This window comes from Spermophilus citellus (assembly GCF_964194105.1).
Source record: "Spermophilus citellus genome assembly, chromosome: 5".
In the NCBI taxonomy this organism is placed as follows: Eukaryota; Metazoa; Chordata; class Mammalia; order Rodentia; family Sciuridae; genus Spermophilus; species Spermophilus citellus.
This window is the reverse complement of record NC_138186.1, coordinates 109,052,794-109,071,655: the sequence shown is the minus strand read 5'-3', so window position 1 is coordinate 109,071,655 and position 18,862 is coordinate 109,052,794. Positions and strand designations below refer to the sequence as shown.

Here is an 18,862-nt window from a genome sequence, read left to right as displayed (position 1 = left end):
AAATATTGCAACTATTTAAGAATGGTGAGTATGCACTAGGAAATTTGAGGCATTTATTTTTTATTTTTATTTTTTTTTACTTTTATTTTTTTATTTTTTTAAATTTTTTATTGGTTGTTCAAAACATTACAAAGCTCATGACATATCATCTTCCATACATTTGATTCAAGTGGGTTATGAACTCCCATTTTTTACCCCAAATACAAGTTGCAGAATCACATCGGTTACACATCCACATTTTTACATAATACCATATTAATGACTGTTGTATTTTGCTACCTTTCCTATCCCTTACTATCCCCCCTACCCTTCCCTCTCATTTTCCCTCTCTACCCCATCTGCTGCTGTTGAATTCTCTCCCTTGTTTTTTTTTTCCCCCCTTTCCCCTCACAAACTCTTATATGTAATTTTGTGTAACAATGAGGGTCTCCTTCCATTTCCATGCAGTTTCCCTTCTCTCTCCCTTTCTCCCACCCCACTCGTCTCTGTTTAATGTTAGTCTTTTCCTCATGCTCTTCTTCCGTGTTCTGATCTTAGTTGCTCTCTTTATATCAAAGAAGACATTTGGCATTTGTTTTTTAAGGATTGGCTAGCTTCACTTAGCATTATCTGCTCTAATGCCATCCATTTCCCTGCAAAATCCATGATTTTGTCATTTTTTAGTGCTGCGTAATACTCCATTGTTTATAAATGCCACAGTTTTTTAATCCATTCATCTATTGAAGGGCATCTAGGTTGATTCCAAAGTCTAGCTATTGTGAATTGTGCTGCTATGATCATTGATGTGGCAGTATCCCTATAGTATGCTCTTTTAAGGTCCTCAGGGAATAGACCGAGAAGGGCGATAGCTGGGTCAAATGGTGGTTCCATTCCCAGCTTTCCTAGAAATCTCCATACTGCTTTCCATATTGGCCGCACCAATTTGCAGTCCCACCAGCAATGTACAAGTGTACCTTTTTCCCCACATACTCGCCAGCACTTATTGTTACTTGACTTCATAATGGCTGCCAATCTTACTGGAGTGAGATGGTATCTTAGGGTGGTTTTGATTTGCATTTCTCTGACTGCTAGAGATGGTGAGCATTTTTTCATATACTTATTGATTGATTGTATGTACTCCTGAGAAGTGTCTGTTCAGGTCCTTGGCCCATTTGTTGATAGGGTTATTTGTTATCTTATTGTTTAATTTTTTGAGTTCTTTGTATACTCTGGATATTAGGGCTCTATCTGAAGTGTGAGGAGTAAAAATTTGTTCCCAGGACGTAGGTTCCCTGTTTACCTCTCTTATTGTTTCTCTTGCTGAGAAAAAACTTCTTAGTTTAAGTAAGTCCCATTTGTTTATTCTTGTTATTAACTCTTGGGCTATGGGCGTCCTATTAAGGAATTTGGAGCCCGACCCCACAATATGTAGATCAGAGCCAACTTTTTCTTCTATCAGGCGCAGAGTCTCTAATTTGATATCTAGCTCCTTGATCCATTTTGAATTAACTTTTGTGCATGGCGAGAGAAAGGGGTTCTGCTTCATCTTGTTGCATATGGATTTCCAGTTTTCCCAGCACCATTTATTGAAGATGCTATCCTTTCTCCATTGCATGCTTTTAGCGCCTTTATCAAATATAAGATAGTTGTAATTTTGTGGATTGGTCTCTGTGTCCTCTATTCTGTACCATTGGTCCACCTGCCTGTTTTGGTACCAGTACCATGCTGTTTTTGTTACTATTGCTCTGTAATATAGTTTGAAATCTGGTATCGCTATACCGCCTGATTCACACTTCCTGCTTAGAATTGCTTTTGCTATTCTGGGTCTTTTATTTTTCCATATGAATTTCATGATAGCTTTGTCTATTTCTAAAAGAAATGCCGTTGGGATTTTGATTGGCATTGCATTGAACCTGTAGAGAACTTTGGGAAATATTGTCATTTTGATGATGTTGGTTCTGCCTATCCATGAAAAGGGTACATTTTTCCATCTTCTAAGATCTTCTTCTATCTCTCTCTTTAGGGTTCTGTAGTTTTCATTGTATAAATCTTTCACCTCTTTTGTTCGGTTGATTCCCAAGTATTTTATTTTTTTTGAGGATATTGTGAATGGGATGGTTTTCCTCATTTCCATTTCAGAAGTTTTGTTGCTGATATACAGGAATGCCTTTGATTTATGCGTGTTGATTTTATATCCTGCCACTTTGTTGAATTCATTTATTAGTTCTAGTAGTTTCTTTGTAGACCCTTTTGGGTCTTCTAGGTATAGGATCATATTGTCCGCAAATAGTGATATTTTAAGTTCTACTTTTCCTATTTTTATGCCTTTAATTTCTTTTGTCTAATTGCTCTGGCTAGTATTTCAAGGACTAAATTAAATAGAAGTGGTGAGAGAGGGCATACCTGTCTTGGTTCAGATTTTAGCGGGAATGCCTTCAGTTTTTCTCCATTTAGAATGATGCTAGCCTGAGGCTTAGCATAGATAGCTTTTACAATGTCAAGGTAAGTTCCTGTTATCCCCAGTTTTTCTAGTGTTTTGAACATAAAAGGATGCTGTACTTTGTCGAATGCTTTTTCTGTATCTATCAAGACGATCATGGTTCTTATCTTTAAGTCTATTGATGTGGTGAATAATATTTATTGATTTCCGTATATTGAACCAGTCTTGTATCCCAGGGATGAATCCTACTTGATCATGGTGCACTATTTTTTTGATATGCTTTTATATTCAATTCGCCAGGATTTTATTGAGGATTTTTGCATCTATGTTCATTAGAGATATTGGTCTGTAGTTTTCTTTCTTTGAAGTGTCTTTGTCTGGTTTTGGGATCAAGGTGATGTTGGCCTCATAGAATGAATTTGGAAGAGCTCCTTCTTTTTCTATTTCTTGAAATTGCTTGAAAAGTATTGGTATTAATTCTTCTTTGAAGGTTTTCTAAAACTCCGCTGTATATCCATCCGGTCCAGGGCTTTTCTTGGTTGTTAGTCTTTTAATGGCTCCTTCTATTTCTTCCTTTGTTATTGGTCTGTTTAAATTGTGTGTGTCTTCCTGACTCAATCTGGGCAGCTCATATGACTTAAGAAATTTATCGATATCTTCACTGTCTTCTATTTTATTAGAATATGGGGTTTCGAAATACTTTCTAATTATCTTCTGTATTTCTGTAGTGTCTGTTGTGATATTGCCTTTTTCATCCCGTATGTTAGTAATTTGAGTTTTCTCTCTTCTTCTATTCGTTAGCATGGCTAAGGGTCTGTTGATCTTATTTATTCTTTCAAAGAACCAACTTTTAGTTTTATCAATTTTTTCAATGGTTTTTTTTGTTTCAATTTCGATGATTTCCGCTCTGATTTCAATTATTTCTTGTCTTCTGCTATATTTGCTGTTGTTTTGCTCTTCCTTTTCTAGGGTTTTGAGATGTAGTGTGAGTTCGCTTATTTGTTGGCTTTTTCTTTTTTTGATGAATGAACTCCAGGAAATGAATTTGCCTCTTAGAACTGCTTTCATTGTGTCCCAAAGATTCCGGTATGTTGTGTCTGAATTGTCGTTTATCTCTAAGAATTTTTTGATTTCCTCCTTTATGTCTTCTGTAACCCATTGATCATTCAGTAACATAGTGTTTATTTTCCATGTGATGCTGGATTTTTCCTTCCTTCTTTTATCATTGATTTCCAGTTTCATTCCATTATGATCAGATATGGTGCATAGTATTATCTCCACACCTTTATATTTACTAAGAGTTGCCCTATGGCATAATATATGATCTATCTTTGAGTAAGATCCATGTGCTGCTGAGAAGAACGTGTATCCACTTGATGATGGTTGATATATTCTATATATGTCGGTTAAGTCTAGGTTATTGATTGTGTCATTGAGTTCTATAATTTCTTTATTCGGCTTTTGTCTGGAGGATCTGTCTAATGGTGACAGTGGTGTGTTGAAGTCACCCATAATTATTGTGTTGTGGTCAATTTGACTCTTGAACTTGAGGAGAGTTTGTTTTACGAACGTTGCTGCACCATTATTTGGTGCATATAAATTGATAATTGTTATGTCTTGTTGGTTGATAGTTCCTTTTAACAGGATATAGTGTCCTTCTTTATCCCTTTGGATTAACTTAGGTTTGAAGTTGATTTTATTCGATATGAGTATGGCCACTCCTGCTTGCTTCCGAGGGCCATGTGAGTGGTATGATTTTTCCCAACGTTTCACCTTCAGCCTGTGTATGTCTTTTCCTATCATATTGAGTCTCCTGAAGGCAGCATATTGTTGGGTTTGTTTTTTTGATGCAGGCTACTAGCCTGTGTCTCTTGATTGGTTAATACATTTAAGGTTACAATTGAAATATGATTTGTATTTCCAGTCATGTTTATTTATTTATTTATTTTAGTTTGGCTAGTTTTACTTTTTGATTTTTTTCCTCCCCCGTTACTGAGAAACCTCCCGCTGTTGGTTTTGGGCACTATTTTTCCATTCCTCTTCTTGTAGAATTTTGCCCAAAATGCTTTGCAGTGCTGGTTTTCTGGCTGCAAATTCTTTTAGCTTTTGTTTATCGTGAAAGATTTTAATTTCATTGTCAAATCTGAAGCTTAATTTTGCTGGATACAGTATTCTTGGTTGGAGACCATTATTTTTCAGTGTTTGGAATGCATTGTTCCAGAATCTTCTCGCTTTCAAAGTCTGTGATGAAAAATCAGCCGTTAACCTAATTGGTTTACCCCTGAATGTAATCTGCCTCCTTTCCCTTGTAGCCTTTAATATTCTCTCCTTGTTCTGTATGTTGGCTATCTTCATAATTATATGTCTTGGAGTTGGTCTATTACAGTTTTGGATGTTTGGGGTCCTGTAGTCTTCCAGGATTTGGCAGTCCATTCCATCTTTCATCTCTGGGAAATTTTCTAGTATTATTTCATTTAATAGGTTGTGCATTCCTCTGGTTTGAACCTCTGCGCCTTCTTCTATCCCGATGACCCTCAAATTTGGTTTTTTGATGAGATCCCATAACTCTTGGATAGATTGCTCATGAGATTTAAGCATCTTTTCAGTGTTGACTATACTCTTTTCAAGTTGATAAACTTTGTCTTCATTATCTGATGTTCTGACTTCTACTTGATCTAGCCTATTTGTAATACTCTCGTTAGCGTTTTTAATCTGGTTTATGGTTTCTTGCATTTCTAAAATTACTGTTTGGTTTTTTTTTAAGATCTCTGTCTCCTGGTAAAGCTCGTTCTTTGCAGTTTGAATTTGTTTGTTTTGTTCGTTTTCAAAATATACTTTCAATTCTTGGACTTGCTGTCCCATGTCTTCTCTAAAATTCCGTTCCATCTGAGTTAGGTATGCCTTTATTTCTTTCCCTGTCCATGTTTCTGATGCTTCTAGGTCCTCCTGTAGATTTAAGTTGTCCTGCATTATATTTAATCCTTTTTTCCCTTGTTTTTTCATGTTGTTCACGTTACTTTACAGCTCTGTTTGACTGCTTTGAAACTGCTTTCTCCTATACATTTGTTTTCGCTTTGTTTATCTCTGTTGTCTCTCCTTTGTGCTGGGAGATTATGCCTATAGATGTTGGGCTTTATTGTACTTTAGAGCTGATTCATTCAATTTATAAAGGGCTTCCGGATTTTGTATGCATATAGTCGTTTGATTTTTATTCTTAGGACTTTAGGTTAGGTGCTATGTAGGTATAAGGGTTAGTATGTCTTGGCTACTTTAGAAGATTGCTTTACTGAAGGGGGATACTAACCGTCGATTGGATCAGGTAGGAGCTAGGTATTTAGGAGCACTATAGACAGCCTCGAAACATTCACCTATTTGCATTTAGACAGTTACATGAAATGGAGGACGTAATGGTTGGGATGAAAGTTGGGGGGAAAGGGAAGGTAGGTGCTCTTGAAAAGAAAGAAGGAGAGGGAGATAGATAGCATAGAGGAGAATGGAAAGAGCAATGAAACTTGGAAGGGGAGAGAGAGAGGTAAAAGGGAGAGAAAAAAATAAAATGAAATAGGAAATACAATTAGGTCTTAGAGATCCATTTTCTTCTCTTCCCGTAGGCAAAGCTGTGCCCTCCGGGCTGAGTTTTGCCCTCAATGTGTCAACAGCAATCCCTGTAAGGCGGTTCCTGGGAGACTCTCAATCCTGTTGGTCCAGAGCCGTTTCACTTCTACGGCCCCTCCTCCCCTTTCTCCTGCCAGCCAGCCAGGTCCTGCTCACCAGAGGCAGTTCCCCAAGGATTTGGTTACACTTTCAGCCCCTCCGAGTGCTCTATTTCCCTAACGACTGAGCACTCTCTCTGTCATTCATCTAAGCCCCAGTGCTGTGGAACTGTGGTCTGGGAGTCAATTGTTTAATTTTTCCGGACCCCTTTGGTGGGCACACCTTCGGAATCTGGCGGCTACGACCATTGGTGTCGCTTCTGGTGGTAATAGGAGTTGGGGGTCGAGGATCCCCTCTGCTTCCCTCAGCCCCTATAGTCACAACCACTCTGCTGGCCGTAGGAGGAGTTGGGGGTCTGGAGTGTCGTCTGTTTCCCTCCGCCCCTACCCTCACACCCTCTCAGTTCGCAGTTGGGGGAGTTGGGGGTGGGGAGTCTTCTCTGCTTCCCTCTGCCCCTATAGTCACGCCCACGTCAGTGGCAGTAGGGGGATTTGGGGGTCAAGAGTCCTTTGGCCCTTACGGTCACGGCCACGGAGAGATTTTGAAGTTTCCCAGTTGTTTGTATCTGGTGTGGGTGGGAGTCACACACCTGCTAAAGTAGATTCCGCTGGAAAGGAATCTCTTTGGCCGAACTTTGGTGACTTCCCCTCTCTGCTATGGCAGGCCCCTGGCTCCTTGCCAGAGTGTCCAAAGGGAGGGGTGGAAGTGGCTTGTCTCTGGTCTGACACAATCTCTGGTTTTAGTTCCCAGTTCGTTATTTCGTAAAGGCTTGGGTAGATTCCCTTCATGTGGTCTCAGGGGTGTGGAGCCCTTCGCCGGGTGGGCGGGGCTGTTAGCAGAGCCGGGAGGGCACGGGCAGTCTGCTGCGCCAGGCGGGAACACTTCTCGCTGCTCGGGGCCACTGGGGGCCTCCTGTAGAGCCGGGTAGCTTCGGCCGCGTGGCCAAGAGCCGGGTGGGCGGGGCCGCCAGGAGAGCCGGGATGGCAGAGGCCCTCCGCCGGCCAGGCGGGGACCCCTTTCGCTGAGCTGGGCCACCGGGGACCATCTGTAGAGCCGGGCAGCTGAGGCCGAGTGGCCAAGAGCTGGGCGGGTGGGGTGGCCGTTTGCAGAGCGATAGCAGGGCCGCTAGGGGAGCTGGGATGGCGGGGATTGTCCGCTGGCCGGGCGGGGCCCCTCTCGCCGAGCCGGGCCGCCGGAGGGCCGCCTGTAGAGCCGGGCAGCTGCGGCCACGTGGCTAAGATCCGGGCGGGTGGGGTGGCCGTTCGCAGAGCGAGAGCGGGGCCTCCCGGGAGAGCCGGGATGGCGGGGGTCTTCTGCCGGTTCGGGCGGGCCGTGCCGCTCAGGGCCGCCGGCCGCTTGCAGAAGTGGCTGGTTTCCGCGGGATTGGACCTCTGCGCCCGCTGGGGGCCGCCTGTAGAGCCGGGCAGCTACGGCTGCGTGGCTAAGAGCCGGGCAGGCGGGGTGGCCGTTCGCAGAGCGAGAGCGGGGCCTCTCGGGAGAGCCAGGATGGCAGGGGCCGTCTGCTGGTTCCGGTGGGCCGCGCCGCTCTGGGCCACCGGCCGCCCGCAGAAGCGTCTGGTGGCTGCGGGACTGGACCTCTGCGCCCGCGTGGCGGCCAAGATCCACTTGTCTGGGACAAACTGTCACTTCTAATAAACCTACCAATTCCCGGCAGGTCTCCTCTTAATGGAATTTTGCTAGAAGTTCCTCAGTAGGTAGACTGCAGCTGTTCCAATGGGTCTTTCTGATCCCGTTAATGTGGAGACATTGGAATCGCTGCTTCCTCGCCGGCCGCCATGTTGGATTCCAATTTGAGGCATTTAAATGAATAAATAGTGGGTTTTTTTTTTTTTTTAAGGACTACAATATAGAACTTGAAAGCTAGCATACTTTTAAAAAATTTACTTTGGTAGGTTTATGTTGTATTTGCATTAAAATTCTTTTCCTTAGATTTTTGTTGAAGGAAAAGGAAGAATCTTTATATGCTTGTTACTTTACCAGTGTTCCCATTTGTGTCTATATTTTCATGTTTTGCATTTAAGGATCCTTCAAAATTCTCTCATAACTATAGTTTTTCTTTATTAAGGTACCTTAATGAGCTCATTATTAACCATATTCTTTTTTGTATTCCCCAAAACCATTGTCTTACAGAGCAATGACTTTTTTTTTTTAATCTATCATTTTCTAGATTTCAGGCTTATTTTATTTAAGTTTTTTTCAAGCAGACATCTACCTTACTCTGCTCTATTCTTACAGTCAGTAAGTGTAAGGTGAATGAGAAGTGACATGATTGAATGAGAAGTTGATCTCTAAGTTAAAGATAGTTTGTGTATTAAATTCTGTCTTCAGAGTTGGTATAGAGAGTGTATTATGAAATCAAAAATTTAGTTCATAATATCAATTGACATTTACATTTTAAAAGGATATAATCATCTATGTAGTTCTTCAGTAAAATTTTTTGTTAGTATTTCCGTTAAGGTTATTTCATTTCTGCTTGTCATTTGCGACAGTTGGCCTAACCAAACAAGAAAAGCCATATATTTAAGCTTTTGCTGCTTTACTTTTAAAATTTTTATTATGTTTAGTCTTATAGGAATCTAGTATATTTTGATTGAAACTTTATAAATCTTTTAATGAGGCATTGTATTTTCTTATAATTTTAATTTTCTTATTTGGATGATTTTAAGTATATATAGTAGTATTTAATTACTGTCACATTTGCTTAAAATGTTAATGACAACAGTATATAGAATTTAGTATGTCATCCAAAGGGGTTTCACACTTTAAAATGTTTAACTCTGGTTTCTGATAAATAAATGGCATTACTCAAATTTTATACATTCTGCTCAACATGTATTGTTGATTGAGTGGCTTTGCAGACAATTTCACTTTTCTTTTAGTTAAGAGTACATGTAAAAACTGTCAGAATTCTTCATTCTTTTTCTGACACTGAAATTTAATTATAAATTTATTAATTGCGTAAGACTTCCTTAGAAATAAGAAATAAAATAAATATAAGACTTAAATAAATGTAAGACTTAAAAATGAAAATAGTTTTTTTCAGAATTTTAAGTTTTAATCCTAATATATATACATGGGCTTATGCTTCATTTTGTAATTTTGAGACATACTTTCCTTTTTAGGGAACTATAGAGGGGGTTATTTCATGTGATTGAGAGATAAATGACTCATTAAAATTTGTTACACAAAATACGTATACGATGGTGTGAGGGGGAAGGGAAAAAAAGGATGAAAAGTGTTACAGTAGATTGGGTAGAGAGAGGTGATGGGAGGGGAGGGGAGGGGAGGGGAGGGGAGGGGGAGAGGGAGGGCAGCAGAATACAACAGACACTAGTATTATTGTATGTATATGCATGGCTGTATAACCAATGTGATCCTGCAATCTGTGGAAAAATGAGAATTCATACCCTATTGAATCAAATATAAGGTATGTCAAGATCATTGTATTATCTTGAGCATGTAATAAAAAAAATTCTGTAAGGAGACTGTAGTATTTGAATATTTGACTTAGAATGAATTAGAAAACCAATTTTCCTATCTTGGTGCTGTGTTTAATTCCTTCTTTTTTCAGAATTGCAGCTTACAAATTTGATAAAGTAACCTGGGCTGTGCTTGGCAGAGTATTAGCCAAGTCTTGTATTGTCTTCCTAGCTTAGCAATAGTGCCTAGGATGTAGTATCCTCAGTAAAACAAGCTTACTAACTTGGATCCTGTTGGAAGAAAATTTGTTCTGAATATTGAGTTTTCCAAACCACAGATCTAATTTATACTTTGTAGACATTGAGTTTTGATCGACCTGGTACCCCTTAGTGACTCTGACCTTCTTCCCTTTTTTAAAAGGCCTTTATTTCCATGAAAAGGTAGACCTTGCTCTTGCTCTATTTGTTTTGTGAAGTATGTTCTGCACTTATGTTTATTTCAGTATGAATAGTTACATATATACAAGTTAACAGAATAAAGTGTATTACATAGGAAAAATTATTTAATATATAATTTTATTTTAGTATTATCTAACAGTGCTAATTAGTATTAATAATTATTTTTTAAATTAATATAAACAAGTTATTTCAAAATTACAAAATTGGATTTCAGGCTCCTGATTTAAAAAAAATTTTTTTTAGTTGTAGTTGGACACAATACCTTTATTTTATCTATTTTTTTTATATGGTGCTGAGGATTGAACTCACCGCCTCATACATGCTAGGCCAGCGCTCTACCGCTGACAGGCTCCTGATTTTATATGTAAGGATTTAAACTATTAGTAACATTAAACTATTGAATCTATAGGAAGTAAATCTTACTGACTTTTCTTAAGCCATTAGCTAATATTAAATATTGTGATTTTTAAAATGAAACCTGTTCCTAAATTATGTAATTGAACATGCCCACTTTCCAATGTGAATGATAAGAGCATTATGCTATTTCATGTTCTTTTAGGGAGAAATTAAATGGTTTTCATATGGTTAAATGATCTCAGAGATGTGTAGTCCATTATATTTTGAAAATTTGCCTTGTAGACAATTGCAAAAAAGTTCTAGGAGAGAATACCAAACCTAATTATGGTTGTCAAGTCACTATTCAGTCCGAACAAGAAAAGCAGTTAATGAAACAATACCGACGTGAAGAAAAACGAATTGCCAGACGAGAAAAAAAGACTGGAGAAGATGGAGAAGTTTCTGGAGAAGGACTTATGGGCTTTGATCCCAAGGAATTGCGGATACACAGGTAATCAAAGCAAGAATCTGAAAAACACATGTGTTATAATCGATACTTTTACATATTTTTCTAGTGTGATTTTAGCAATTTGGCAGGTTCTTTTAGTCCTATTTTCTTGTAACAACTAGTTTCACTGAATAAAGATTTTCTGGGGAAAAAACAGTCATCTGCTAATTAGAATATTATTGGTTGCATTCACACCCATGAGAGATTTAGATTACAGAGGTAAGCTATTTTTAGTTGCTACACATATTCCATTCAATGAAGTTATAGAAAACTTACTTATATTTATTTTGAGGGTTTTGTTTTCTTCCCAACTTAATTATACTTTTATTTGTGTGTATTGTTCTCTAGAAGTAGAAAGGAGGAAAATGAAATGAAGTCATTACTTGATGCTTTAATTATTGTAACTTTTCCAAAAAGGAATTTTTACCTTGAAAATATCTTCAAGTTGTGAAAATGCAGAACTATAAAGAATGAACAATAAGTCAGATTTACTAAATGGTATTTAAAAGTAGTTAAATACAAAATGTGCTGAATCCTATTTGGTTACCCCCCAGATTTTTGAGTTGCTGATATCTTTGTTTTTGTAGTTTAATTTTTTCTTTATAATGGAATGCCACCAGAAGTAATTATTATAATGACCTTGCTTTCCTTTTCAAAATAAAAATGTCAAATTTGGCCTGCCATTTTTTGTATTTTCAGAGAGCAGGCACTTCTGAATGCTAGAAGTGTTCCAATTCTCAGCAGGCAGAGAGACATGGACATTGAAAAAATTCATTATCCCCATGTTTATGATTCCCAGGCTGAAGCCAGGAAAACATCAGCATTCATTGCTGGTGCAAAGGTATGTCATTGGTTTATAACAACTCTTGGAAATATGTCTGTTCTGAGGCAATGACACATAGCTTTCCCTGTTTCCTTGGTGAATACAGTGCAAGTTGATTAGTTTATGCTAAAATATTTTAAAATATTTAAAATAATAGGGTATATGAGATATTACAATCTGTATAAAATTCTGACATATAGTAAGTATTCAGACAATATTTCTTCATTTCTATTCAATATTGTTGAAATTTATAATTTTGAGTATTATCAGTTATATCATTGCTTGACTAAGCTTTATACCGTATATTGTATGTTATCCTACTTGTATGAGTATATTTGTCTTCAGTGTAGTTAATGTATACTTTAAGATTCGTCAATGTACTGTGGCCTGTATGTCATATAAGATACTTGACATAAGAATGGAGTGTGGTTTTTATTTATTTATTTATTTATTTTTCTTTTAGGTTTTTCTTTAAATTAGCTAAATTTATTTGCCAGGACTATGTCTTAAAACCAATAGCATTCAGTATTTTTCTCATTAAAAAATCTTTACCAGAGCAGTTCTTTTATTTTTTTTTAATTCTGAATTGTTATTTTGATATTTATAGATGATTTTACCAGAAGGAATCCAAAGAGAGAATAACAAGCTTTATGAAGAAGTAAGGATTCCCTATAGTGAACCAATGCCAATTGGCTTAGAGGAGAAGCCAGTTTATATCCAAGACTTAGATGAGGTGAGATAAACCTTTTATAGAGTTGATATTTTTGAGGCTTGCTATAAATGAACTTGTATTGGAAAAAAAATTATTTTTAAAAGTAGCTTCCTAATATAATATAGAGACATAAATGGTTGATTACTAAAGAACACCAGGGAAGTTTAAATTTTTCAAAACCATGTATATATCCATTTGTTTGTATACTGAATATATATATATTTATTTATATTTAAAATATAATTTATTTTATTTAAAAATAATTTTAAAGAAAATTCAAAAAATAATATATTTAATATATTTAAAATATTTTAAATAAAATTGAAAATTATATATTTACATCTATCAATCCATCTATGTTTTCATGTTTATTTTTATTATTCCTGTTAATTTTTTTGGTTTAACCTATGTAAATTGACAAGTAAAATATTTTAAAGGGTTTATGTATTTATTTATTTATCAAATGGTCACCCTAACATAAAATAAAATGCTTTTCCTGGGAGATGGGCCAAATTCTTAAGTACTTTGTTTATCTTATTTCTCCACAACTTTTTAATTTTTGGTAAATTCAAACTAATGAAAATGTTGTTTGAGTATTAGTGTTCATATATCCTTTACTTAGATTCATATTAAAGTTTTGCCATACTTCCTCTTTCTCAAAATAAAATGTCATTTAGTTTAAAGTTTACATATTATTTGAAGTTTTTTTTTTTCATCATCAAAATGAAGCTTGGGTTTTTTAAAAAAAATGTATAACAATACATAGTCTTTTAGAAATAAAAATAATGCAGGTGAGCAAGATGTTTTAGTCAGTCTTTGCACTGCAGCCACCAAAAGATCTGACAACAACAATTTTAGAAGGACAAAAGTTTATCTCGGAGCTCACAGTTTAAGAGATCTCAGTCCATAAATGGATGACTCCATTGCTCTGGGCTCTATGTCATGGCAGAAGGGTATCGAGGAAAGCAGCTCAGGACTTGTAACTGGGAAGCAGAGAGAGCTTTTGGGGGATACCAGATATCTAAACCATAACATTCCGTGTGAGCCCACAAACACTCATTCCCATTTCGCAATGCAAAAATACATTTAGTCCATTTTCAAGAGCCCCTATAGTCAGCAATCTTAGCATTGCCCAAAAATCCACAGTCTCCTTTGAAACTTGTAGTACATTTTCGGCATGAGGCCCTGTAAAATTCAAAAGCAAGTTACATGTATCAAATATATAAAGGAACATAGTAAACATTTCCATTCCAAAAAGGAGAAATACGGGCATAGAAAGAAGGGATGGGACGAAAGGAAGGCTGAAATCTACCTGTGCAAACAAGTCCTGTAGCTCCTTATCCAGCATCTGTAGTACATGTCATCCTGATGGGCTTGTCTAATTATGCCTTTATGGCTTTACTGGTTGCTGGCCTCTCTCTTGGCTTATGCGGGCTCAATTCTTATAGCTTTCCTTAGCAGATATTCCATAGTTATGGCAATTTTAAAGCTCAAGGGTTTCTACTGCAGCTTCAGCTTCCTTCTCACTTGTCCGTGTATCGCCCCCTTGGGGGAAGGCCCCAGGAACTCCAATCCTGGGGCACTTTACCTGGCCTCCTTTGGAATCTTGGTGGAAGCTTCCATGACTACATATCTCCATCATTCTTCATTGCTCCAGAACCAGTACCACATGGTTGATGCCAGTGTCTGCTGCCATCTTGATTAGTAGCTAAGCCTTCTAGGACCATGGCTTCAACAGGTTTTGAGTGCCTGCCTAGTTGGCTGAGTGTAGTAAAACAATTTTCTAGGCTACTTTGTGCAAGCAGGGTGGCCCACTGCTCTCTTCTCAAGGGAATTTTTACTTTTACACCATTAAGCCTGAGATAGGTATGGTCTTGCCAATTCCTGAGATTTCATCAAGACTTCTTTACTTGGGCTGGGGTTGTTACAGCTCAGTCGTAGAGTACTTGCCTAGCACATATGAGGCACTGGGTTCCATCCTTAAAACTACATAAAAATAAATAAAGTTATTTAAAGAAAAAGGCTTCTTTACTATTATTTCTTGGTGAAGTATTTAGTGTTTCTATGATAGCTATAATATCTTTAGCCATACCTTCCTTTGCCCCAATTTTACTTACAGTTTTCTGTCCAAACTAAGTTTTTAAAATCTTTCTGTTTCACTTTCTGATCCTAATTATCACAATAAACTTGGCTAGCTGACAGCAATATCCATGCCACGACCTGAATGCTATGCTGCCTACAGATTTCTTCCACCAGATTAAAAAGTCCATCACCTTTAAATTCAACCTTACAGAAAGTCTCAGGACACTGGCAAAATGTACACAACTTCATAGCCAGAACAGAATATGAATGGACTCTAGTCTAATTTCCAATGAAGTCCTTCTGCCTGGAAACCTCATGAACCCTGTCTTAGACTGTTCATACTCCTATTGGCATTCTAGTCTTTTGAGCTCACACAGAAACATCCATTAAGCTGTTGATAACATTCTCAAACTTTTCCAGCTTGCATCTCTAAACTTTTTAAAGTTGCTTCCACAAATTCTAAAAAGCTCCAAAAACTTCTGAACTGTTATGGGGAGACACCTCAGAAAGCACTCTAAGTCCGAATTCAAATCAAAAGAGAGTTTTATTTACCAGGCCAGCGACTGTCACCCACCGCAGAGACTCAAGCTCTGTAGGAGGACAGCAGCTTCCTTGTCTATCCAAAGAGAATATAAGCACAAAAACCACAACTCAATGACTTGCTTATCGTCATGTAAACTAGCCAATCATTGAAATTAAAACATTAATAAGTGGGACCTGTGGGCTCTATGCAGGACTGGAATTTTCCAGTCAGTAAGCAAGTGATAAACAGAAGTCAAAAAAAGCATTAGCTTTGCAGTTCAGTTGACCACAGCCCTGGGTTCAAGCAGGTGTTAGACAGTCACATCCTGAATATGGGCGGGGGTCAGTGGGGCGAGAATCTACTTCAAAGTCATGTAGACCCACAAGGGCATTCAAACCCAGGATGTAGCTCACCTCGACCACTGTTGCATCCTGAGTAGGGTACAATTTAAGGGGTACAAAGTACAGAAAGACACTTTTTAAAATAAGAAAACAGCTTCCATTTCAGTTTCTCAGAAACAGCTCTTGTAACATTTTTTTATAGAAGACACCAAAATGGAGTCTTAGACCTGTCTATGAAAGTTCTTGCTTTATAATTGTCTTATCTCACTTATCAAAATCTTATATCTATAATCTATATTTTTTACTAATCCGTAACCTGTAACTTACATTCTTATTGATTGTATTTATCAGTTCACACCATAACAGAACCATATGGTCACATTAGTCACAAGGACCCTACTTCTCAGAACCAATTTCTTTTTTATTCACTTTTTTACTGCAGTGACCTAAAGATTTCACAAGAACAATGAGAGGAGGAAATGTTTATTTTGGGGCTCATGATTTTAGAAGTCTCTGTCCATATATAGCCAACTCCATTGCTCTGAGTCTGAGGTGAGGCAGTAAATTATGGCAGATGAGTGTGGTGGAGGAAAGCAGTTCAGGACGTGGAATTTGGAAGCAGAGAAGAGAGCCAATTTTCTTCCCCAGGGACAATATAAACTCCAAAGTCATTCCCTCAGTGATTGACTTCCTCTAGCCACATCCTACCTGCCTTCAATTACTATTCAGTAAATCCCTATCAAGGGATTTATGCACTAAGCATGTTAAAGCTCTTATAACCCAGTCATTACATTTCTAAACTTATCTTGAATTATCTCATGAGCTTTTGGGGGCCACCTAATATCTAAACAGTAACACCAAAGGAGCAACATAAAGCAATACAAAAATATCCACAGAATAACAAAAATCAATTGTATTCTTTATATATTTGTGTATATAATTTTTTTTACAAAAATGGAATTGCATCATTTTATGTGTTTGTGTGCAATTCATGTATATTTAATTATGTTTTTCAATGTCAGTAGACATATTGCATCAGTTTTTAAATCACACAATATTCCATTGAAGTCTTGTTATTTTTAAAACAATTCCTTATCATATTCAATGTTAAGCTATTTTCTACAGTAAGTTTTTATAACAGAATGAAATTCTAATTATGTCTTACATTAGTATTTTTCATGACACCTCAGAATTGCCTGTAAGCCAATCCCAAAGAACCAAAGACCAAATGTTTTCTCTGATATATGGATGCTAATTCACAATGGAGGGGGTGGAGAATAGAGGTATTTTAGACTAGACTGAGGGTAGTGAAGGGAGGAGATGGGGCGCAGGGGTAGGAATGATAGTAGAATGAATCAGACATCATTACCCTCTGTGCATATGTGATTACATGACCTGTGTAACTCTACATCATATACAACCAGACAAATGAGAAATTATACTTAATTTATATATGATGTGTCAAAATACATTTTACTGTCATGTATAACTAATTAGGGAAGGTGCATTGGGGTAGGAAAGATGGTGGAATGAGATGAGCGTCGTTACCCTAGGTGTGACTCTACTTTGTGTACAACCAAAGAAATGAAAAATTGTGCTCCATTTGTGTACAATGAATTGAAATGCATTCTGCTGTCATGTATAACAAATTAGAACAAATAAATAAATTATTTAATTAAAAAAATTAGATGGGGGTCTCTGGATTAGTCCAGTTTCACTGAGTTGGTAGTTACAGAAGTAAAAGCAACAACAAAGACAGTTTATTGGCATTTCTAACTGAATTGTCTAGGAGTAAAGCTGCATGTGTGGCCATCTTGTCTACATCTAATGATGTCATTGGATCCATCATTGTCTCTTTTTCATTCTTTCTCTATTTTTCTTTATTTCTTTATTGTTTCTCTTTTCTTCCCTCTTAACTTTCTCTTGCTCATGTCTCTTTGTTTTCTCTTATTCTTTTCATCTCCGGATTCTCAGATTTGCTTTCTCTATAAGGTGAGGGAAAAGTATATGTCAGAAGTTCAAACATATTTGTTTTCTCATACTTCAATCCCAGAAAGAAGAGTATTCCCACAAGTTCTGACAGGAAAAAAAGAAAAAAAGAAAGAAAAAATCTCTTGGGATTAAAGTTTTATTTTCCTGACACAGGATCACAGTTTATTTCCGAAACTATGCCTTTTCCTTTGGTGGGAGTGTGGGGTTCTTGCTGATAATTATATGTATCCTTATTGTCAGCTTCCTTGAGCCACTAGGAGTGAAGGAGGAATTTTCCACAGCAAATGGGGATACTATTATTATCTACACAAGAAAAAATACAAATTTTTTGAGTAGTTATATGACAATGGGGGAAAATATATATATTAGTTTTACATATATATTTAGTTTTAGTACCATGGATTTATTGATTGTTTCAAAGACAGTGAAAATTAATAGTTTGGAAACCAAATGCCTGTATGATAACAAATTCCTTTAGAAAACCAAGTGATTACATTTCTGGTAGGATTATTTTTAAAAATTAGATTTGAAGCATTAGAAATTTAGAGAATGAATAGAGAACTTCTTTTTATTTATTAAAGTTTCATTTTTCTTATGAATCTGTAGACATTCTTTTTAGTAATTAATGCACTGGGGGTGTAAAATAGGACATGTCCCATCTATGTGTGTGAGTTATGTGCTTTCTTTTTTTCTTAATAATAAACATTTGATACCTTGAAACTTGGTTCTTTTTGTTTTCCTTCTCTTCTGTGTGTTGAGTAGATCTAAAATATTTCAACCAAAAAAAAAAAAGGATTTTCAAGCGTTTTAATCCTTATCATTTTCCTAGCTTAATTGATACTATTTTAGTTCTATGTTCTCTTAGATTTTTAGTTCTATATTGTTTTAGATTTTACACCATACATTGTTGTTGTTATTAATTTATAGTGAAGTTATGTGGATTTACTATTTAATTAAAATTCTATCAGTGCTTTCATAGTATATCAGTTTTTTTCTCCAAATTTTCTATAATGAAAGTGGGTGTTGCCAAAAACCTTTTAAATTTTGTTAATCTAAATATCCTTTTTTAAACTATTATTCTTCAGATATTTAATAGAATTCTAAGTTCATGCTTTTTCTTAGCTCATTTAAGATATTATTCTATTGTCACCTTCTTTTCCTTTTTGATTTTGAGATGTCTGCAGTCTTATAGTTTGTTTTAATGTAAATTTTTCTCACTGGTAGCTTTTAAGATCTTCCCTTGGCTTTTGGAATTTTGCAGTTTTCCTGCAAAATTATGATTCGTAATTTTCTTTTTAAGTTTCTTTTTGTTTTCTCGTTATATTAGAGGACTTTTTTACCAGCAACTAAAAGATGTGGTTGGGGAAAGACTTTATATACCTTGGCAGATATGTTACATGACATACAACAAAAACAGAAAAAGAAAAAAAAATACAGGTTGCATCCTTGCATTCTGTGAACTTATAGCATTGTTGGGATATAAAAAGCATTTTTGTTAAGTATTTACCCACAG

At 36.7% G+C, this 18,862-nt stretch overlaps 1 protein-coding gene across 3 annotated transcripts in view; it reads left to right on the top strand.

Annotated features, from left to right (window-relative positions):
* ASCC3 (activating signal cointegrator 1 complex subunit 3) overlaps positions 1 to 18,862 on the top strand; it is a 409,213-nt gene that overhangs the window by 87,053 nt on the left and 303,298 nt on the right. For all 3 annotated transcript variants that reach the window (XM_081294719.1, XM_081294720.1, XM_081294718.1), the window contains exons 6-8: positions 10,672 to 10,879; positions 11,576 to 11,717; positions 12,307 to 12,432. In XM_081294719.1, coding sequence (XP_081150845.1) covers positions 10,672 to 10,879; positions 11,576 to 11,717; positions 12,307 to 12,432 — 476 coding nt within the window. The remainder of the gene's footprint in view (positions 1 to 10,671; positions 10,880 to 11,575; positions 11,718 to 12,306; positions 12,433 to 18,862) is intronic.